General features: G+C 34.3%; 1 protein-coding gene across 1 annotated transcript in view; it reads left to right on the top strand.

The window, feature by feature from the left end:
- CUNH14orf39 (chromosome unknown C14orf39 homolog) overlaps positions 1-23,885 on the top strand; it is a 56,606-nt gene that overhangs the window by 13,953 nt on the left and 18,768 nt on the right. The window contains exons 3-12 of the mRNA XM_039864288.1: positions 8,971-9,031; positions 9,130-9,186; positions 10,213-10,339; positions 11,758-11,847; positions 17,921-18,108; positions 18,203-18,245; positions 20,190-20,298; positions 21,518-21,615; positions 22,861-22,988; positions 23,698-23,771. Of these exons, the coding sequence (XP_039720222.1) occupies positions 8,983-9,031; positions 9,130-9,186; positions 10,213-10,339; positions 11,758-11,847; positions 17,921-18,108; positions 18,203-18,245; positions 20,190-20,298; positions 21,518-21,615; positions 22,861-22,988; positions 23,698-23,771 (963 nt within the window). The 5' untranslated portion in view covers positions 8,971-8,982. The remainder of the gene's footprint in view (positions 1-8,970; positions 9,032-9,129; positions 9,187-10,212; positions 10,340-11,757; positions 11,848-17,920; positions 18,109-18,202; positions 18,246-20,189; positions 20,299-21,517; positions 21,616-22,860; positions 22,989-23,697; positions 23,772-23,885) is intronic.

Here is a 23,885-nt window from a genome sequence, read left to right as displayed (position 1 = left end):
AGGGCAATCCAGCATCCTTGGGAATATGCCATTCTACTTGGGTGCTATGGTGGCCTCTCTTTCTATGCACCCAATCTGCTATATTTGCTGAAAGGTCATTTGCTAGGGCTTATGCCTGAGCTAGAATATCAGCTTCCTGATTGCTAGGAGCTGTTGCTCTATGTGGGTATATCGAGTTTCTGCCTCTTTCCAAACCTGGGACCAAAATCCTAAGGCTATTTTCTTCTTTGGTTGTCTCTGTCACTGTGCCCAACCATGCCTTACAGAGTCACAGACACATCTAACTGGTAACCCTATGTGAGGCTTTAATCTGCTTCACTAATATTTTTGCCTTTTCTGATCCCCAGTCCCACATGTACCCTTTCTTCACCAGACAGTATAAGGGATGAAGGCCCTGTGCCAGCTAGGGGATAAAAGTCCCTCAAAACACCAAAATCCCTGTGAAATTGTGCACCTTGTCAATCATAGCTTCTGAGACAACATGCACCTTACCCGACCAAATGACTCCCAAAAAGCTCTACGGTGTGCCTAGGCCTTGAATTTTCTATGGGTTCACCACCCATTATCTCCCTTACGGATGATCTAGCAAAGTCTGCAGAGTGTCCTACAGCAGAGGCAAGTCTTTACCTGTTAACATTATACCACCAATGTAATGGGCCCATTTTACTGATGTGGAGGAGAATGGGAGTAAGTCTCAGGGTACCATCCTGTAACATATTGTGATGCTGTGCAGGTTGCCTTGGGAAAGCATTTAAAAGGCCCATTATTGCCCCTCCCACATGAAGGCAAATTGATCTTAATTTTCAGAAATCTATACCTGTCAGAATCTTCTCTGTAAATCTCCTTGAAGCTGAAGCTCTTTTGCAAGAACACATGTATTAATAACAAATATTTATACAAAATAACCTAAAGAAAGTTTAGCACCACTTCTTACTTGACAATGCTTCCCATGTAATTTAACATATCAAATAAGCCTAACTAATTAGTTAAATAACTCTCTTTTATAAAGAGAGAGAACATAGCTTTTGAGATGTTCCAGGGACCTCTGTAAAATCTCAAAGTTAGTTCAAGATCAGCAAGATTTCATTTAGAATTTTATTTTGGAGAAGTTTGTCAACAATATCAAAAAGGTTTAAAACATTTGCTTCAATAGGATCATGGGTCACTGTGAAACAATACTTATCCATTATCAAAAGTGACAAAGACTTCAAAGGCAAATACAGTAAGTTATATAGTTGTAAAAACAACTTAGATCTTTTAATAGAGAAGACTCAGTTTTCTTAAGTAATCGAAGACCTGATTAAAAACAAGAAATACAGGAAATTGTTTTGATAAAACACAGAATCTTTGTTTTCTGGACAGATTATTTAAAAGGCAAAGAAAAGCTTTTCACAATCCCATCAACAACAGACAAATAGTTGAAGAAAACTTTGTGCTTTTATCAAATGAAGGAAAATTAAGTTTCAGTTTTACATAAGTACACTATTGATATTAAAGATTGTTTTTCTTTAAGCCAATTAAATAGAACTCTTTTACAAATTAATTTTGGCAATAACCTCTGTAGGTAGAAAAACATCACATATACATGACATATATTCATAGACATTCATAAACATACAGACACAGAGACCTCATAGCTCTCATTCCAAAACTTTAGCCATGAATCAGGTACAACAACATAAAACTCGCTAGTTTATAAAACAGTCGAATACAAATGTGTCTCTGGAAGACAGAATAAGTTAAGGTTACCCACTCATATGGTTAAAACTGTTTACTAATATTTGTGGAGAAGACTTTTAAGATTTGTATTTGCCCTTTACCAGTAATCTTATGGAGGCTATGGACTAGATTTTGGGCAAGGGAGCTTCTATAGAAGTCTGTATTTAAAAAAGCCTTTCTCTCCTTTTTTCCCCCTCTTCAGTCTCAGGCAGTTATGGGCAGTGTTTTAGTTATCTCCTGGGGTGTTTACATTTCAGACATGGTAAGATTTATAATTTCAAGGGACAGAAAAAGGATGTAAATTTTCTTCTAGGAGTTTTGGGGTAAATTTCTCTATTATCAGAAGTCTAGGGTAATTACTATTTTAAATTTTCTTTTGTATTAAGGGTTGGACGGCATGGGGCACTTGGTCCATTTCTTTGTCAATCACTACATCCTCCCTTTGCTCTCACTTTCTCAGGGATTCTACCTCTTGCCTCCTAATCAGGCTTTGTCACAGGCACTTGGATCTTAATCTATGGGAATTTGTGACCTCCCAGCTTTGCACAACATCATATTAAGATCTCCAGCTTATTATTCTGTTCTTCTACTTTGTCTGCCAGCCCTGAAGCTAGCAGAATAGTGGACAACTGCATCTTCTCTCTAACTTCAGCTCTTGTTCCGACTTTCTAACTTGAGCTTCAGCCTCTAGGTGGGCATTTGTTTCCCTTCTTTGCTATAAAGTGCTATGTTTAGTTTCTCAAATGCATTTTAGCAGATGGAGTTTGAGGGGCATCCCTGTACCTGTGTGGCTGTCCACAAACACCTGGTGTACATAGAGGTTGATGACCAACTAGGGATTTTTCTTGCTGATGCCTCTTTTCAAAGGCCCACTCCTTTAGTCGCCTGTCTGGCTCGCCCATTGTCATTTTGCAAACTGGTCCCTATACACATAGGGCAAGGAGAAACCTAAGAAAGAGGTGGACTGCTCCAGATTGTAGGTGGCATGTTTAATAAGCAAGGGATCTTAATTATGAGGCTTGTCTCTGGTGGCAATAAGGTGAGTAGATCTCCACACTAGCCAACCAAACCTTGAAAGTTTATACATATAGAGGTCTTAACTGGGTTCAGTCATGTATTCAGTCCAGATGGTCTCATAACAACTTACTCTTTCAAAGCTACGTCCTTGAAAATGGCTCCCACTGTGGGAATGGTAGGCAGAGCGTACATTGTAAAGACAGGGGAGGGGGTGTGGAGCCTCCAATTGCCTGGCTCTAGCTTGTAGGTCAACTGGTGGTCATGTCCTCCTGATGACCTCCTTCAACAAGTTGCATTACATAAATAGTTAATTTGGGATAAACTACATCTTTACAATGTTGAATGTTCCCATTCAGGTACATGGAATGACTCTCATTTATTCAAATGTTCTTTTATATCCTTCAATAAAATTTTATAGTTTACTCATATAGGAAAAGCAGACAGGATAACTAAAAAAGCATCGTGGTTTGAAGTTATTATTATAAAGGTCTTAAATCCTATACAACTCCATAGATTGGGAAGGCATCATTGTATTATGGCATGGCACAATAATTAACATTTACCATTGTTTAAAATGAATGAGGAAGTTTTTCCGTTGAGTCCCCCTGAATTGGTAGATATAGATAATTGGAAGGGGAAGAGGAGCAGAAAATGAGGTTAGAGCTTAAAGAATTGTCTGGAGTAGGGCCGTGATAATTGGCTCTCCTATCCACCACCACTAACCCTCCCCCACTCCTGTGAATGCATCCAGATTGCAGCCCAAGAAATAGTCTTTAATGAAATTGAGTTAGCCTGGGAAGGTATAAGTCTCTCGAAGTGGAGTGTTTGTGCTTACTCTGGGCTTAGAAATTAAACTAATGCATTCAACAATTAGTAACGAGCCAGAGGGATTTAATGATACAATGAAGAAGACATGATTCTTCCATATATAGGCAGAAAGGTGCAATTAGAAACTATAGAGAAAACAAAATTGGTACAAGAAATCATGGATCAAATCTGAAACAAACTAAAGCATGGCATGATTATAATCAATTTATGGAAACAAAACAAAGAAAATTTAATTGACTCTGATGCTTGGGAATTTGATACAAGTAAATTTTCAAATGGTATGTATAGTGACATGAAATTTCATTATCTCTACTTTTCTGCATTTAAACAGATTTTAGAGGTGCAGGCAATATAAACTCAACTCAGATTGTCTTGAACAAAAATAGAATATATTGACTTACAGAACCGAAAGTGCAGAGGTAGCTGATTCTTCTATATCTTGCTTCTGTTTTCTGCTGTGTTGCCTTCATTATAGAGTAGGTTTCTTCCATATGGTTGAGAAAGATAATTATCAGCTGTTCCAGCTTTACAAGATTTTTGGTGTTCACTAGTTCAGAGAGACATTTTTCTTCTACCACTTTATGCCTATGCTTTAAGGCAAGACTGGCCCCAGGGATGAAGTGCTATGATTGGTCAGGCCATTCTTGGCCTGGTCACATGCACATCCCCGAGATAAGAGCCCTGTGGGAGCTAGATACTAGTATTATTGGTTCCTGTTAAGGAAAAGGAGTTATGTTGTCTGAGAATGGACTCTTAAAAATCCTGAGCCTTTATTTCTCTCTAACTGATCTAATCTTTCTTTATTTTGAGCTTCGATCTTGATACCATCAATATCTCTCTCTACAGTCAAATGGACAGGTTTTTGAGAGCAAGGACTTTCTTCATCTTTACATACCCAACGTTTAGCATTCTATATAATTAAGTACTACACAAGTACCACAGACTTCAGAGAAAGTGCCACAGATTTCAGAGAAAAGGAATATCTGTAACGGTCAGGCAAGGTGTTTGGGGAAGTTGGGACTTGAACGCTGAAGAACAGATATATCTTAATTAGGTCAAGAAACGAAACTTTCCAGTAGAAGTAAATGTTGAGCACAAAGCCATGAATAGGCTTAAATAAGAATAGTGTCTTCATGGATCAGTGAGGGAACTGGCCTGCTTAAAATGAGAGATTTTGTTGGGAAATGAAGTTGAGGTCAAATTATAGAAGGCATTCTAATTTGAAAAAGAAAAATATAATCTTAATTTCTTTTAAATTATATGAGTACTATGATGAAATAGATATAAAAAAGGTCAGTACTGCTATAAAATGGAATAGGAAGAAAATAAGATAGGTCAAAGGGTTGTTCTCCGTATGTTATAATAATCCAGGTGCAAAATGATCTGGATTATTAACTATTATTATTAACTATTATTAACTATTTTTTGAGCACTTCTCATTCATTCATTTATTCATTAACTGAGATATCTGTTGAGTTTCTATCATGTGTCAGGCACTGTGCTAGGTGCTGGGAATATAATGGTGAGCAAAATAGGAGTAAAATTAAAAAATCATGTGACAAAAAGGATAGAATAATGAGGAGTAAATTAAAATTTAAAATCTCACTTAATAGGATTTTCAAAGTAAGTAGATATATTTAAGGGAGGCAGAGTTGCAACAAAAACAGAATCAAAGAAATATAAACAGTAAAACAATGGATGAGTCAGATTAACATTAAATGGTGTCTACAAGATATACAAAAAAAAAAAAAAAGCTGAGTATTTTGCACTTGCCTAATATGGTTTGCACACACTTAGAAGGAAACCCACTAGCATTAGGATTATTGTCAAGAAAGGAGAGCAGAGTTGTCAAACAACTACCCATATTTTATGGTCTTGGTAATTCAAGGAAGTGATGAAGGTATAAATCTAATTATCCCAACACAGGAAATCAAATGAGGAAACAAAGAAGGGGTTTTTGTTTTAATATTAAAGTGTAAATTTCATAATGCATAATTGAAAATCCTGGCACACTTTAAACCTGTTGTTTTTCCCACTGACCTGATTGACATTTATATAGATAAATTTGTATTAGCAGATTCACATTGCTTTATTTTTTCTTCTATGACTGTTTTTCTTATAAGGAATTGCTTGTGAATTGAATTGAGATTATAGCCATTATGACAAACTACTGTTATAACCTACTTATTTTGGCTGCCAAAGTGTTTGTGAGTGTTAAGGGGAGGGAAGGGTAGAGGGGTTGGGCCTGTTCCCATGGGATATAGTGGATCAGATAGATATTTGTATGATAATTATACAAATAATGTAGAATTATAACCATATTAAAGGCTATGAAAGATAAGTACATGAACTTTGAGAGTTTATAATGGGCATTGCTGAGGCTGTGATAATTGAGTTGATATTTGAAGAATGAGTAGAATTATTAAATGAAGAAGGATAGAGTATTAAATCCAGATTGATGGCAAAACATGTAAATGTAAATATTTAGATAATTTTCAAATAATAGGATAGAACTGGAAATAGAGATTTGGGAGTTAAGCGCAGAAGTGAGAATTGAAGCTATTATGGATGAATAATCCAAAGAAAAAAGTACAAAGAAGGATAGAATTAAAGAAAAAGCTTTGATAAGAGCCCATAGTTGGTGATGATGAGAGAAAAAGAAGTAGAAGCCAAAATGAGAGGGGCAGGTAGGAGAGGTGGAAGAACTAGAAGAGAGTAGTGTCTTGGAAATCAGGGTTGCAGAGAATTTTAATGGGACCAAATATGGAAGAGAGATAGAAAGAAAAAAAAAAGAGGGGGGAATAAAATGGAGAAAAGACCATTAAATTTGGAGTAAAAGTATTTTATTATCTGAGAAACCAGTTAAATATAAGGGGATAGCAGTTGAGTTAAAAAAGTCAATGAGGAAAGGAGTGAAGAGGAATTGTACGTAGGAGACATGCTTTCTGTTGGATAAATCTAGCAGTAAAAAAAAAAAAAGAAATATAGTGCAATTAGAATGGGCAGTAGGTTTAAATTTCTTCTGATTCTGATTTGCATATATAGAGCAAGAGGGAAAGGTGCTAATAATAGGTAATGAGAGATTTTTTATGGGAGTACCTTCCCAGAAAATGGTTGTTAGGATAAATGTTTACCTGAGTCACTATTTTATAATTTTTCAAATGGAGTACTATATTTCTGTGGGGGGATACAGATGGAAGAATAAAATTTATTGTTTAAAACTCTTCAGTAGATGGAATATCTTCATTTTTGTTGCTTTTCCAGGAGGGATTTTTGGAATGAGAGAGGTAGTACCAGGGTTGGCAGAACTCAGGTATATTTTTGTGAGAGTAATTAAGGTATACATAGATGTGAATTTAAATGCAAATAAATTGATTTTCAGGTCTCATTAAGCTGATGTTTTTAATTTTCCACAAATTTTCATAAGAAAATCTACTGTTAAATTGAAGTGGATCAACCCTTTTGACCTATTAAATTTTCTTAACAGTCATAGCAATGTAATGCCAGCAAAACTAAATAACTTTAGCCTTCATATTCATTCTCTCATGCTTTCCTTAATAGGCGTAGTTAATAAATATATTATAATTAATATAAGAATAAAGCTGGTAAATCTCTTACATTGTAAAACTTACATTAGCTTTGATGGCTTACAATCATTAACCCTAACTAATGAGCAACATGAAATTACAATAAAATTGGTTATGCATATATTATCTGAAGCACTAAGCAAGAAAAAACTTCTGAAAGTTTCTTTTTTTGTCTTAATATCCTGTGAAACAACTTAGGTTGTGGTAAATTGAAGCAATTACTTAAATCATTCAGTATTAGCAAAATTTTCACTAGAAATATACCCATAATTAAGGCAATTTGGGATATTGTTTGTTTAAATTATTTTTCTCTACTCTTTCAGTTTGGATATGCATAAATGATCTAAAGTATAAATGATCTAAAGACAGCATTTCGGACAGAAAGTGTTACTGTGCATTGTATTTCAAACAAATGACTTTCTCAAAATATTGAGTAAAATGTATTTGAAATCTTAGACTTGCTTTCCAAGACGTTTTGAAAAATGCTGAATGCCAAATTCAATTTCGATGATTGATTCGAGTATTTTTCACGGTCATGTTAAAATTAATATCAATTTTATTTCTGTTCTCTAAAATATTTTTAGAGTTTTCTGTTACAAGAGGAATGAATAGTCTTAAAAACAACAACACTTGTATTCAAGAAAAACCGGAGAGTCTCTGACAGGTTCCCTACTCCTCCTTTTGGGGCTCCTTTCTGACTCCAGCACCCACTTCGGGGGTTTCAAGGTACTTGGTTTGCGCTTGGCCCCGGAAGGACGGAGCGATGCCGCCATCCTGGTCTCGCGGGGACTTGGATCTCGTTCTTTCAGCGGGATCTGCCACTCAGTCCCGGGCTTCGCGGGCAGGGCGGGGGGCGGCGGGGCGCGACCGAAGCGTGGCCAAAGCGTGGCTCCGGCGAGTTCAGAGTACGATTTGTTTTCGTGTCCCCTGAGCTTGACCCTGAGTGGGATCTGGGACCCAGAGGGGAAGGGAGTGGACGTTCGGGTCCCAGAAGCCGTGTGTGGCGGTTAGTCCCTGGGCAGGCGGCTCTGAGGCTCTGAGGCGCTCGGAGGGCTGGCAGGCCTTGTCTCCGGAGTACGGAGTACGGCCAGAGATCGCGTTCTGCGGGCTTCCCGGCTCGTGGCCTCGTCCTCGGCCACAGTGCCGCGCGCAGCCGTGGGCACCGCCGCATGGTTAGAGTGTTGGGGATGAACTCGTGTGAGGGGAAGCGAGTAGGCTGTGAGCGTAAGGCCTCGAGCCGCCAGGACTAGCGAACTTCCTGCTTCAAAACGCGCGGGAAGGACCACTCCAAGCTGTGGGTACCGAGAGATACGAAGCCCGCCTCAGGGGTATTTTGTAAAGTGACTTGGCAGGCCTGTGAAAACCTCCACCTTTTGGTGGTTAATTCGTAGGTGTAAAACCGCACTGTGCTCGTAGGTTTTACCTCGCTGTTGGTGAATGGCTTTCTTTAGGAATCTTGCTACTCATAGTAGTACACACGCGGAGAAAAGACATATTTGGAGAAATTTATTTTAAAGGGTGTATCTTTTTGAGAAATCTGGATGTCTGTGGACTCCAGAATATTCAGTGACTTATTTCAATACCACATATAAACATTACGAAGGCTCCTCCAGAAATTTGTCATGCAGCAGCAGCAACGTTCAGCATGTATTTATTAAAGTCTCTACTAGACTGAAAAAGGGTCTCTGGCCTGCCCAGTTCTTGCTCCACCCACATTTTCTGTAATAATGCTATGTTAACAAGGTTGTTACTGAATATATGCTGTTTTGCGTATGACCTCAGAATACTCTTTATTATAATTTTTTTTTTTTTTTAAAAGACAGTATCCAAGATGGATGACAGCCTATTTGTCAGTTTGGACAGACTTTTGCTAGAATTTGGTAGGTATAAAATGAAAACAAAGAAATAGGTAACTATTTGTATTATTATTTGATATTTTAACAATGAAGTGAAGTCACAAAAGAATTATTTATTTTAGTTTTCCAGTATAAGCAAGATATACGTAGTAAAGAAGATATGATTCAACGAATAAATAGTAAGTAGTTTTGCATGATAAAAACATTTTAGTTTTTAATTTTTTTATGGCATTTAAGGTAATATGCAGTTGCTTTGCTTAGGGTAACTTATAGTTGGCATTATAATTTTTGTGCCTGTTGTATTTAGTGACAATAATGAGCTATTTACCCTAACTACAATTTTTCAGTAATAAAATGCTGTATTCAGAATTTGATTTGTTTTGAAGAATTTTACTGTAAGCTGAAATGACCCCTTAACTAAGAGAAGTTGAAAATGTTATTTTTCTCAAATAACACAGGTTATTTCAAACATTTGAGTGAATTTTTTTATCTTTTTAAAAATTACCAAAAGTCAGGGGCCAGGATTGATGGATGCCATGTTTTCAGGAATCATAATACTGAAAAATAATATTTTGAGTGAAATGACAAAGCAAATTACATAAATATAGTATTTTAAGATTCTGTATAAAAACTACCAAAAGAAAATTGAACCATTAAGTTCTTAATAGTTCTTAAAAGGTAGAATTTGGTTATCTTTTGTGCAACAAAAAGGAATACAGAGTATTAAGAATTTATTTTAATCTTTTAAAGAAATTGTATTTTATGTGTATATTATATTTAGTCTTTAGTAACAGAAGTGAAAGTGCACTTACTAATGGACATGGAATTGACGAAGATAAATTTCACTTTTGTCAACAACAAAACTCATATTAGTATCGATCGTATGAGTAAATATTTACATGAACTCATAGTATCATTGGTATCATTGATCTTAGATATCACTTAATCTAGCCCTTTTATGTTAAAAGGGACATTTATTTCTCTTAAAACCCAAACACAAATTCTTAGCTTCTGATTCTATGAGCAAGCCTGGCTCTGGTTCTATGCTTCTTAGTATAGAGCCCTTCCCATCTCAAGCCTCATTTTCTCTCCATTTTCTGGTTCTCCTCCTTTTAGGTAAGTTGCCATACTGCTTTTTCCTACTGTATTTGTTTATTTTAATTTATGATTCCTACTTTAAGAAAATAATTATTTTCTCTTTCCAGAAATCTTTGAAGATGTTAAACAATACAAAGCAACTATTTGTAAGATACATGAAACTATAAATACAACAGAGGAGGAAATTGGTCATTACCATAAACATAGTAAGGAAATCAATAACAGCTGTAGTAAGTGAGTATTTGAAAGAAGAGAACTTTCAATAATTGCCACTAGATTCTTTTATTCAAGGTTTCTGAGTTTATAGTTGAAGACTGCTGTTTTAAAGTATTTTTTATTAATACAATGATGAATTAGGTCTTATATTGTCTCGTTATATGCCACTGTAAACTGGAATCATAGGGTCAAAAGAAAAATAGAAGTGCTATAAGAGCTCTCTAATTCACATCCAATTAGTGTAAATACAGAATTTTAAATAATCTAGGCTCAGTATATAAAATTCCTATTACATGAATAAATTTGAAGTAATTTCCATCTTTGGAAATTATCATGAAATTAGTAGCTTTTTGAAATAAAAATATTCAGTATGTTAAGAATTCTTTCACCATGGCTTCAGGTTTTGGATTCCAGTAGTTTAATCCATTAAAAGACATATTTTGAAATAAAAATTTGTTAATGAAACTTTATTGTCTATTACAAAAAACAAAAATAAAATGTGTTAACTTTCTGTATTTAATTTTATGTGGACCATTGTCTTTGTATTAAGTACTATACTTTAGAATAATATTTGTTTTGAAATATTTTGTTACTTGAAATTTTGACAAGCCTTTTAGGTTTTTACCCCATTACTTTTTTATACTGTTTTCCAAATTTTATCAAAGTAACACATACTTAGTATAAAAATTCAAAACTTATACAGATGTATGGAGTAAAAAGTTTTTCCCAGCCCACAGTCCCCACCCCTATCCTGTCCTCTTTTAGAATCTGAAAAAAAAGATTAAGAAAGAGCTAGAGGGAATATATGGACAATACTTAGAATGGAAGCTGCCATAGTATATGCTAAGTTTAGATTTTTCACATTGGTAACATTTTTCAAGTTATCTAATAAAACAAAAAAATATATAATATGACTTTATACTTACCATCTTATTTTATAATTTATTTTGACTTAGTTTCTTCATAGGTCAGAAATGTATAACAAATTGACTTTCTGAGTTTCAAAGGAGAAAAAAGCCTCTTTTTAGCTCTTATCCTAGTTCTTTGAATGTTCACTCGAAAAGAATTTCTTAGCCAAGAACTTAGAAGTATGATGAGAAAGAAAGCCTGATGTTGTAGTGTTGCAGAGTATACACTAGAAATGCTGTAGCAATACACAGTCCAACTATGTCACATTTACTTCTTCCTTAGTCATGGTACTAAAATAGGTTTTATGTAAAAATTAACAGATACTGACATTTGAGCATATGTATGATTGCATGAAGGATGGTAATGGTGGTTGGTGATTGTAGATCAGAATATTTTTCTTGATGTAAGCTTGTTTTCTCCAGGAAGAGAAGATTTTGCTTTATCTTTAAATGGTTGCATTCATTTTTATGATCTCTTACAGTTTGTTTATCCTTCTGAAATACTAATTATAATATTTTTTTCCATAGCTGGAAGCCAACATGTGATGTTTTTCATAAACATGAAGACTATATGCAGGAGCAGCTTATTATTTATCAAGAAACTATTGAAAAAGACAAGTATAGTACATATATTAATTTAAGCTTATCAATTCTATAAGTTAATATTAATAGGATCTGCTTTGTTAAACTGTCAATTGAAAAATGTAGGAATTTTGTACGCCGGGGAGGTTTTATTTTGTTTTGTTTTAAAGTAAAACCAGTGTTTTGGACTCAGGCAAGTATGGATGCTCTCTTATCCCTAGGTAGATGTATCTTGTTAAGTAGGATAGTGCTGGGACAGTGGTCCGCTTCAGGTTCCACAATTGTATTCTCAGTCAGTAAGCCTATTAGCCAAGTGTTTAGACAGGTGCAACCCCTGCCAGGTCCCTGGGAGGGCTCCTGCTTGGTCACTGGATGAGTCTGTGGGTGGTTAGGACGCCCTGGCTTGGAGGGACTGCAACTGAGCCTCAGGGCTGTTTCAGGTTTTTCCGCCAAGATCGAGGTCTGCAGTCCTGGCTCTGGACTGCTCCCTGACTGCAGCTGGAGGGGCTGGAGCCAAGTGTAGGGCTCTTTCAAGAACTCCGAGGGTGCATATGGAAGTATCTCCTAGGTCCCTCGGCTGGTAGATCTGCTAGTGGTCTTCCACTGTGAGGTGGCTAGACCCAGATATAGGGCCCTTCAAGATCAATGGGAGTGTAGATGAAGTGTCTCCTACTGAGACCTTGGATTCTCAATACTGCTAACAAACTTTGGCTTTGAGGGGGCTGAAGCCAAATACAGGCCCTTTAAGGATCTTTAGAGGCACAGACAGGAGTCTCTGTTGCTGGATCCCTGTGCCATCAGGACTCTGGTAACTGTAGTTGTAATGGACTGGAACCCAGTTACAGTACTCTTTCAGAATCCACAGTCTGACTGAGTTTTGCGGGCTTAGCCCCAGGGGCTTTTGGACTATGGCCACGAGGAACTGGAGGCAGTTCAGGGTCCACATTTGGGACGGGTCTGTATGCCTATTAGTTGATGACTCCTGTGTGTACCTTGGTGTGTTGGTGATGGTGACAGACCCAAAGCCAAATGGGAATGTAGCTGAATTCTCAGGAGTATGGAATTGTTTCTAGGTCCGTAGCTAGGACTATAGTCAGCAAGTTAGCCACCAGGATGTGAGCATGCCTCTCACAATGGCTCTCCTCAGTCTTGGACTACACCAGGGTTTCATAGTCTCCTAGCTGGATCCCAAAACTCCCACAAAGGCACTTTTTTTCCATGATGGATGCCAAATTATTGTTGGGAGAGGGAGTGATATGTGTGAGGGATGTTTTATTCTGCCAATTTGCCGACATCACTCTTATTTTATATTTTAATTAAAACATACAGTGTAGAGTGTAATATCCTTTATATTCAAAGATGGGTGTTAAAGAAGACCCAATCTCCATCTCTTTGGACATTCAAGGTATAGATTGCCATTGGCATTTGAAATCATGGAAATAGATGAGATTTCTCAGGGAAATGTAGAGAACAAAACAAAGAGAAAGCTAGAATACATGATCATTCAAGGAATAGGCAGAAAGTGGAATTAGTGAACAGAACCCTGCTTCAGTCCAAAAAGGGTTTGAGATAATTTGTGTAAATAATACCAAAATGTTAAAGCTGGATTCAAAGATCAAGACTGCAGGGAAGTAAGGATAATATAGGAAGATGAAGCCTTTGATCTGGATAGAAATTCGTACTACATGGTCTTACATATTTGTTAGATATAGGCACAAATTAGGCTTTGAAATTCCTAGTAGTAAAGGCATTGTGGAAATGTGATCAGTTTGGAATTCAGAATATTCATTTAAAAAACAGTCATTTGTTTAGGATAAGCAGAAATTTTTCTGGGTACTGAGAATTAAGAGATTTTCCCCTGGGTTCTCATAAAGTGGAATCCCTCACACATATCACTCAAATTGTGCAATATGGTAATCAGTATCTTTAGAGTTCTCCCCTAAATAAACACAACATATATTATTGTTTTTTAAAATATCTCCTAATATAAGCTTTGGCTATAAAAATTATTAAAATGATTCTGTGATCAGAAGTACAATGGATCATAAGAAAATACTATGAGCAATTATATGCCAAAAAGCTGGACAATCTGGAAGAAAAGGACACATTCCTAGAAACATACAATCTCCCAAGACTGAGTCAAGAAGAAACAGAAAATCTGAACTGACCAGTTACCACCAATGAAATCAAATCAGTAATCAAAAAAGCTCCCATAAAACAAAAGTCCTGGACCAGAGGGCTTCATAGGCAAATTTTACCAAACATTCAAAGAAGAATTATTACCTATTCTCAAACTATTCCAAAAAATTCAAGAAGACGCAAGTCTCCCTAACTCTTTTTATGAGGCCACCATTACCTTGATTCCAAAACCAGGAAAAGACATTACAAAAAAGAAAACTATAGGCCAATACCTCTTCTGAACATTGATGCAAAAATCCTTAAAATATTAGCAAACTGAATTCAGCAATACATTAAAAATTCATATACCATGATCAAGTTGGATTTATTCCTGGGATGCAAGGTTAGTTCAATATCTGCAAATCAATTAATGTGATACCACAAATTAACAAATCAAAAGATAAAAACCATATGATCATATCAATAGATGCAGAAAAAGTGTTTGCCAAAATCCAGCATCCATTTATGAGAAAAACTCTCAGCAAAGTGGGAACAAAGGGACCATACCTCAACATGATAAAGGCCATAATGTGACAAACCTACAGCTAACATAATGGGGAAAGGCTAAAAGCATTTTCCTTAAGATCAGGAACAAGATAAGGATGTCCACTTTAACCACTCCTCTTCAACATTGTATTAGAAGTTTAGCCACAGCATTAAGACAAGAAAGAGAAATAAAAGGCATCCAAATTAGGAAGAAGTATAACTCATCATTTGCCGATGACATGATACTATATGTAGATAACCTTAAAGATTCCACCAAAAAACTTATAACTGTTCAATGAATTCAGTAAAGTAGCAGGTTAAAAAATAAATATTCAGAGGTCAGTGGCATTTTTATACACCAATGATGAACTTTCAGAAAGATAAGAAAACCTCATTTATAGTTGTGTCGAAAACTATAAAATACCTGGAACTCAAATTAACCAGGAAGGTAGAAGACCTGTTTTCAGAAAATTATGTCATTGAAAAGAAATTGAAGAAGATAGATAAATGGAAGCCTATACCATGCTCATGGGTAGGAAGAATCGACATTGTTAAAATGGCCATACTACCCAAAGCAATCTATAGATTCAATGCAATCTCTATCAAAATATGAATGGCATTTTTCAGAGAGCTAGAACAAATAATCCTAAAATACATATGGAGCCATAAAAAACGTCAAGTAGCCATGGCAATCTTCAGAAGAACAAAGTTGGAGGTATCACACTACCTGATATCAAACTATACAACAAGGCTACAGTAATCGAAACAGCATGGTGCTCATGTAAAAACAAATTGATCAATGGAACAGAATAAAGAGCCGAGAAATAAATCTACGCTTATCTGCTCAATATATGACAAAGGAGGTAAGAATATACAATGGGGTAAAGACAATCTCTTCAATAAATGGTATTGGGAAAATTGGACAGATATATGCAAAAAAAAAAAGCTGAACCACCTTCTTACACTGTATACAAGACTCAAAATGGATTAAAGACTTAAATGTAAGACTTGAAACTATAAAACTTCTAGAAGAAAACATAAGCAGTAAACTCTCTTGATATTACTAACAGGAATTTCTTTTCAGATATATCTCCTTGGGCAAGGGAAACGAAAAAATAAATGGGACTATGTCAAACTAAAAAGTTTTTGAACAGCAAAGGAAATCAACAAAACAAAAAGACAGCTGACTGGGAGAAAATATTCGCTAATGATACATCTGATAAGGGATTAATATCCAAAATATATAAAGAACTTATACAATTCAACAACAACAAAACAATCCAATTAAAAAATGGGCAGAAGACCTGAACAGATACTTCTCCAAAGAGGAAATGCAGATGGCTAATAGACATATGAAAAGATGTGCAAGGTTGCTAACCATCAGAGAAATGCAGATTAAAACCACAATGAGATATCACCTCACATCTGTCAGAATGGCTATCAATAAATAATAAAACAGCAAGTGCTGGCAATGATGTGGAGAAAAGAGAACTCTCATATGTTGGTGGGACTGCACATTGGTACAACCACTATGGAAAATAGTATGGAGGTTTCTCAAAAAATTAAAAATGGATATACTTTTGACCCAGCAATTGTACTTCTGGGTGTTTATCCAAAGAAAACCAAAACAATAATTCATAAAGATCTATGCACTCCAATATTCATGGAAGCACAATTTACAATAGCCAGAATATGGAAGCAACCTAAATGCCCATCAACAGACAATGGGATAAAGAAATTATGGTTCGTATATACAATGGAATATTACTCAGCCATTAAAAAAATGAAATCCTACCATTAGCAATGATATGAATGGACCTAGAGGTTATTATGCTGAGTGAAATAAGTCAGACAGAGAAAGATAACTACCATATGATTTCACTTTTATGCGGAATCTAAGGAACAAAAAGAAACTAATCAAAAACAGACTTAAAAACATAGTGGACAAATTGTGATGGACAGAGGGGCGGGGTGTTGAGGACTGGGAGAATGGGGTGAAGGGTTAAAGAAGTACAAATTAGTAGTTGATAGTTGGTCATGGGGATGGTGAGCCTGGCAGAGGGAATGCAGTTAGCATTAATATGGTGACTAGGTGGAGGGCCAGGGGAGGGAGAGAACAACTGGGGGGATCATTTTATGAACTATATAGATGTCTAACCATTGTACTGTATACTTGAAACTAAATAAATAATTTTAAAAAATTTGATTCTGTGAGGGGCTAATGTAAACCAGTCCGAATATAAATCTTTTTGTTAGTGCTTGTTGTAGATGACTTCTCGTCGCTCGCCAGAGGTGTTAAAGTGAAAATAGCTATCTCTTTCTTAAACCAGTCACATGGGTTGATTGATTTGATGACTCAATACCAGGCATTTATAAAAAGAAAAGAGTCTATTTGTTGGTATCATGGATAATGAAGGAAGTAGAGGAACCAGCTCTTTGTTTCTCTCCCATCCCTGCCCCAGGCATTCATGAAGACTAGTATTGTGGCAACAGATGAGATAGTAATGACTCTCCTTGAATCATGACTTGGTTCTGCTGGGCTCTGCCAGAGTTACTGTACAGAGTATGTTAGAAGAGTGAGCATGAATATGTAATATGAACAGTATAGATGTTGTATGCTAATCTCATCCGAAACTGGTGACTCAGACTCAGTTTTCTTATAAGTATTTCCCTTCTCCCTGGACAATTTCCCTAAGTGAGGTCTTAATTAGCAAATATGCATTTAGAGAAATAGAAGCTTGTTTGGGGTTCAACTGCTTTATCTTATTAAAAGAGACAGTTTAGTAATATTAAGAAATTAAAACACTTAAGGTTCAGACATATTACCCAGTACAAGGCTGTTATCCTTACTTCTTATTATAAAGCAGTTTCTGAATATTCTTTCTTTTCTCATCTGCTAAAGTGAAATAATCATTATAGTACCTTTTAAAAAATTTCTCCATATAGTATGGCTTGATTTAGAAAACAAAAAATTAAGGATTATATATTTTTAGAAAAATTTCTATGAATATTACTTGAAACTATTTGATAAGAATTGGATAAGAGGAACCAAGAATATATTTCCTATAATGAACCTGGATTCAACATTTTCAGTACTGTAGGTCAGGACTGATAAACTTTTTTGTAAAGGGCAAGATAGTAAATATTTTAGGCTTTGTGGGCTATACAGTCTCTGTTGCAACTACTCAACTCATCTGTTGGGGTGTAAGAGCAACTTTAGACAATATGAAAAGGAATGACTGCATACCTATAAAACTTTATTTGTGGACATTACAGTTGAAAAGTGAGAGTTAAGGAAAATTTGCAGGGCAGGCAGTATTGAGGGAACCAAGGATAAGTAGATACTTGACTTGCCTGTTGTGCTTAATTTAGTAGACTTTAACAAGTGATATTTAGAAAGCTTTTAGACACACTCTTGTTACAATGACATAATTTCTTTTAACAGAAAAATGTACCATGGTTATGTATGTCAATATAAAGATGTTTTGAAGCAGTACCAAATAAAATTCTCAGAAGCACCCCTTTCACTTGAATATTACCAGAAGAAAAGAGAACATGAAGATATTCAAAACAGAGTGTTGGCATGTACTGAACAACTGAAAATGAATGAATCTATTTTTATGGAATTTCTAGGTATTAATATCTTTATTATATATATTTTAATTATGATATCTTCATAATGAAAAGAATATAATAACTAAGTCAAAAATATGACTTTGTTTTTCAGTGCCTGCTCCCTTTCCATCACTTACTAAATGGACATTACATATGTATCCACAATAGTATTTCTACTTAGAATTTTTATTATATAAGTATTATTTCTCTATTTTAATTGTTATATGTTTCCCTGGTGAGAATCACATAGATTCATTTTTGTTTAATTTAGAAATTTTAGAGGTCATCTGGGATTAGTTTTCATATGTTCATGTGATCAGAAGCAGACAATTTTAATGAAGATAAAGTGTTACATATATCTGGCTTTAAATGGCATATCTTAGCAACCAAACCAATGAAAAAGTCATCTTCTCTGTTTTACCAAAAAAAGAGTTCCAGTTAAGTCAATTTATTATTACTTGTTAGGATGCAAGGTGGTAAGGAGTCACAATTATTTATTCATCTATAGAAATTGATGACCTATCTTGTGCCAAGCAATACTCAAGAAGATACAGAGCTTTCTTGCAAGGATCTTTTAGTAGAGGAGACAGACATGTAAGCAAATTCTAATACAATGGCGTTGTATTAGATGCTTAAGTAATTCTTAATTGGTCCAAGTCTCATTTGTTTGTAAAGGAAATCTTCCCTGATGATGAACTTGGAACTTTAGTCCTCTTCCAACCTCCGTAATCCTTCATATGCTTTCCTATCAGATTATATCAGACAATATTAAAAGGAATGACTGCATTCCAATAAAACTTTATTTGTGGACATTACAGTTGAAAAGTGTGATAAGAGTTAAGGAAAATTTGAAGGACAGACAGTATTGAGGGAACCAAGGATAAGTAGATATTTGATTTGCCTGTTATGGTTAATTTAGTAGACTTTAACAAGTGATATTTAGAAAGCTTTTAGATATACTCTTGTTATAATGAAATAATTTCTTTTAACAGAAAAATGTACCATGGTTATGTATGTCAATATAAATATATTTTTTATCTCTGCATTTTACCTTGCTTCATTATGCTTCATCCTAAATTATCCTTTTAACTCCTTTGCTGCTTGTTCTCTCTATGTTTGGGTTTTAGCTTATTCTGTTGTTCATTTGCTACCCATCTGTGTTTTAACTTCTCAATGGGGAGGGGCAGAGGTAGATGCAGAATGTACAGCAGGGGTTTAGGGAGTTGAATGTAGGATGGGATGAGATGTAGGATTGCATTGCAAACAAAAAGAAGTGATAGAGGCAGGGAGAACTGAAGATTAAGATTGAATTGTCTATATCTACAAATTTAAATTGATGCTTTTGATAACAACATAACTTTATAAGTAATGTTCATGTGAAATTTTATGCTCTAGCATATAAATCATGTATTTTTAAGCAGAATGAGAAAGGTCTGACAGATTTTCTCTGGAATTCTTGTTCACTACCTCTATCTTATTAAATTCTCCTAAATGGATTGTAGAGTAATTTAGGAAATTGTGGTAGCTAATAACCATGCAGGATATATGTTAACAGCTGAAAAAATTCTCTACTTGCGATTGAGTATAAATTCAGTTCAAGCAGAAAGTTCAGATAGAAGATCTAGCTCTCTTCTGAGTTCTGCATGGTACACTGATGAACCTTACAGAGCAAGAAAAGGGTGCATTTTAAATTTTGACTTTGAGAACGAATAAATTATGGAAACACAAAAAGTTAAATTTGGACCTGAATCAGTTATGTATTATTATTAGTCATGCCAAATGACATGATGAACTTGGGTAAAAAAACAAAAGCAAAATACTGCCCTGTAAAAATATTTAACTGAAAGAAAAAACTAATATTTTGGATGAAATGTTATTTTTAAGCTCAGTATATAACATAGATAAACAAATTATCTTTGTTTGCTACATGGTTTTATTAGTTTTACCTCTTTTCAGATGCTGTTATTAATATTTCTTATTGCTTATGTGGAACATATAAATAATGTTACATGATTAATTATTTCTGATATAGTACATATATTATAAATATAAAATTTGCTCACATAAATAGTTCCTTAACAGATAAGGGTTTGTTTGAGATGTAAAACACAAGATATTCTTAAACATGCCAGAAATTTTTCTAAAATTTCATGTGAATTGAAGAAAGAAGTAGATGAAGTGGAAATAGAAATTAATTGTTTAAACCAGGTATGTATTTCATTATGTTTCTAATATATATATTTATATATAAGTGTAATGGTATGTTAGTTGACAGTCTTAGAAGAGCTATTTCTAAAGAGCCTAAATATGGACAAAGGCTTATGATAATTCGTTTGCCTCAGATTGCCTTGGAGCCAAAATGTGTATTAGGTATTGAATATAGTTAACTCTGGGTTTTGGGTACTAACTTAACTTTCTTTGGGGACTGAGGAGAGAAGATGAAAGAACAAGATATAGCTTAATAACAGGCATTTAAAGAGCTACAATACTGTTCTCAAAAAAGAACAAGATAGTAAATGGTTTAAGGAACTTAATCTTGAAAAATTATGACTATAATCTTTATAGACCTAGGTTAGAACTAGTTTAGCCTTTAAAATTGATGATGCATGATATTTTCTTTTTAAAAAATTTTATTTATTTAAATTAATTTCAAGTATACAGTATATTGGTTAGACATCTATATAGTTTGTAAAACGATCCCCCCATTTGCTTCCTCCCTCCCCTGGCCCTCCAACTAGCCATCATATTAACGGCATTCCCTCTGCCGTGCTCCCCATCCCCGTGACCAACTATCAACTAATTTGTACTTTTGCACCTCCTCACCCTGGATTCTTCCATCCCCCAACCCCCCTCCCCTCTGTCTGTCACCAAATTGTCCACTATATTTGTGTGATATTTTCTTGAACACATTTTTAGTGCCATCTATAGAAATGTAGATAGGTATGAAAACCCATCGAATTTAAAATATATCCAAATTTTGAGAAAAAAATGAATAGTTAATTTTCTAAAATTTTCTAAATTATCTGAAAATTGTGTTAAAGATGGTATAGTTATTTATAGATATGACATTCCAGATAACTAATATCATTTTAATAATTATATGAAAGTGGATTGACTTTCTTTAAAATATATGGTTACTATGTCTCTTTGTGGGGAATCAATATCTACTTTGTTTCTGACTGTCCTTTTTAAAAAAGGAGGGTAGAAGTTCATTGAAATCTAGATTCGCTAATGGAGGTGTAAAGCAGTATGATTTATTGTTAATTTGACTTGGTTTTAGCAACTTTCACTAAAAGCTAGCTAATAAAACCAAAACTACAAATTTTATGATTATATAGAAAACCTCATATTTATTAGTTAAGATAAAGTATATATTTCTTAATGCTTTGCAGGTAATTATTTTCTGCTTTATCATTTTTCATTTTAGCAGATTGCAAGACTTTATGAAACTAAGAATCTTTCAGAAGCTCTGGAAGATAACAATAAAAATATAGAAAACAGAAAGGAATTGAAAGACAGGTATAGGTAAACTTTAAAATGTGATTTTGTGTATTCTTTCCCAAGCCACTAATAGTTACACAGTATCTATATACTTTTTTTTCTGTACAAGCTATTTTCTATTCATTTCTTATGAAAATATTAATTTATACTTTTAAATATTATAGACTAATATTCAAATCTTCTTGGGAGATTTGGGAGCAGCAATATTCTTACTTTTTTTTATCATCCTGTCACCAACTTGACCAGTTCTTTCTTTATCACAGAGACTGAAGATGAGCCAAAATGCTACTGAATCTGTGGCATTATGTTTCTTTGTTATTCATTCTAATGGTGATAAAATAGACATCAGTGGTGGAGGCATTTTTTTTAAAAGGTTGATTTTTATCTGTTATTGTGTGACAGAAAAATAGGTGTATTAATGTTGCTGTTTCTGATAACCTTTCTACTTTTTCTCTTCTACCTTATACCCTTTTTCATTCTTCCTAAATTCCTCTCTTCAGGCTCTATTGCTCTTATCCTGATTTTTCACCACACTTCTATCGCGCTTCCTTGGATCTGTTATTTTCTTGATTCTCCCACTCTCATGTCTCACATCCACAGTAATATGTTTTTAATTTTGTAATGAAATTGATTAGAAAAATAGGTAAATGTACAGAATTCCACTTTATTGACACATTTTTAATATTATAAAAATTATATTGAGAGAAACTTACATGACTAGTCATTTTTACTCTATATTTTGATAGTTATCAAATAATATCACTATTTAAGTTACTTAACTATCAGAAATTAAAGTTATTTCTTTAACTTAGGAAATACTCAATGAAATTATTCTTCCAGTGAAAAACTTGAAAGAACCGTTGGATTGTAATATTGTTTTAATAGTTTCTATATCATGCTAGTTGACTTGCTTCTAAGTAAATCTTTTTAAAGTTTGAAGTACTCCAAAATCTGGAGCATGCTGTTGGTGGACAAAGTTTTGGTTTAAAATGTTTTTGGTGTGTTTAGAAAGTCTTTTAAAATAATTTTTTACATTTTAAAAATGAGAATGTGAAGAGCACTGGACTTAATCAGGAAAAGTTTATTGTACCTGTGACACTAGAGAGTAATTTAATAATATTGGGCGGATCTGTTAAATCCTCTAGAACTCAGTTTTATTATCTGTGAAATGAGTTTTAACTATATAGTATCTAAATATCTCTTCTAGCTTTAATATATATTAACTTTTTTACTTAGCTAATATTTATTGTAATTCACTTCTCTCTTTAGAATTTTTGAAAAAGATGAATACCATATATTGAGTAAAATCTCTCAGAACAGTCAATTATTTCTTTCATATGAGCCTCTGAAATTAGTGAGACCAATAAGTATGCATTCTTCAGAACCAAGAGTTACAGGTACAATATCTGTTTATCATTCAAGAAGTTTGTTTTCTTTGCAAACACATAGAAGAAATAGAAAGAAACAGTTTTAGTTACAATTTGATGTAACCAGGAACAATAGTAGAGACCCATAGACTTAAGAAAGTACCACTTTGATTTTATCTGAGAGTAAATAAGATACGTACCTTTTATACCTAACTTTTTTTCTCTTTGAGAGAGAAATCACTCACATTATTTAAAAAAAAATAGTTCTGGTCTGGTTGTATAGCTGTCAGAGGAGGATGAATAATTATATGTTTTTCATTTGAAAAGTATTATCAATATGTCATTAAAGTGGGTAGCAAACTTGTGTTAATGGTATTTGTTACTTAGTTACTGAAATATTTGAATCATGTTTCATTTAATGGATCTGCAGATTAGATTAATGTCATTAGCTGTTTTTCTTCCCTGGTCATTAGTATCACCATTCTTTCTTCTTTGGTTCCCCATTATAAAGATGTAGTTTTGTCAGCTGGTTTTCATTTTCCATTCATAGTTATTGTAATAACTGTTATGTAGTGAGGAATTAAGAGTTATGTAATAATTTCATAAATCTATATTTTAATTTAAATTAAGTATTCATGTGACTTGATTTTTTTAAATGACGAGGTTAGGTTAAATGTTGGGCATGATATTTGGTTCTATCTCCGGAATTGATTTGAAATTGAACAATTTAATAATCTAGATAAAAAAGAAGAAAGTTCTGTGAAGCAATCAAAGCTTGCCAATATTGACTTCAGACAAAAAGAAGATGCACAGGTAGATATTTCTTTTTTAAAAATATAAATTAAACGCTTGCTTTAAGTGAGATAGTGAATATATTGCATTTGGGACACAGTGTGTGTGTGTGTGAGAGAGAGAGAGAGAGAAAGA

The sequence above is a fragment of the Pteropus medius genome, unplaced genomic scaffold (genome assembly GCF_902729225.1).
Source record: "Pteropus medius unplaced genomic scaffold, Ma_sr-lr_union100, whole genome shotgun sequence".
Lineage (NCBI taxonomy): Eukaryota > Metazoa > Chordata > Mammalia > Chiroptera > Pteropodidae > Pteropus > Pteropus medius.
The sequence above is the reverse complement of the archived record's forward strand: the minus strand, read 5'-3'. Positions and strand labels throughout refer to the sequence as shown.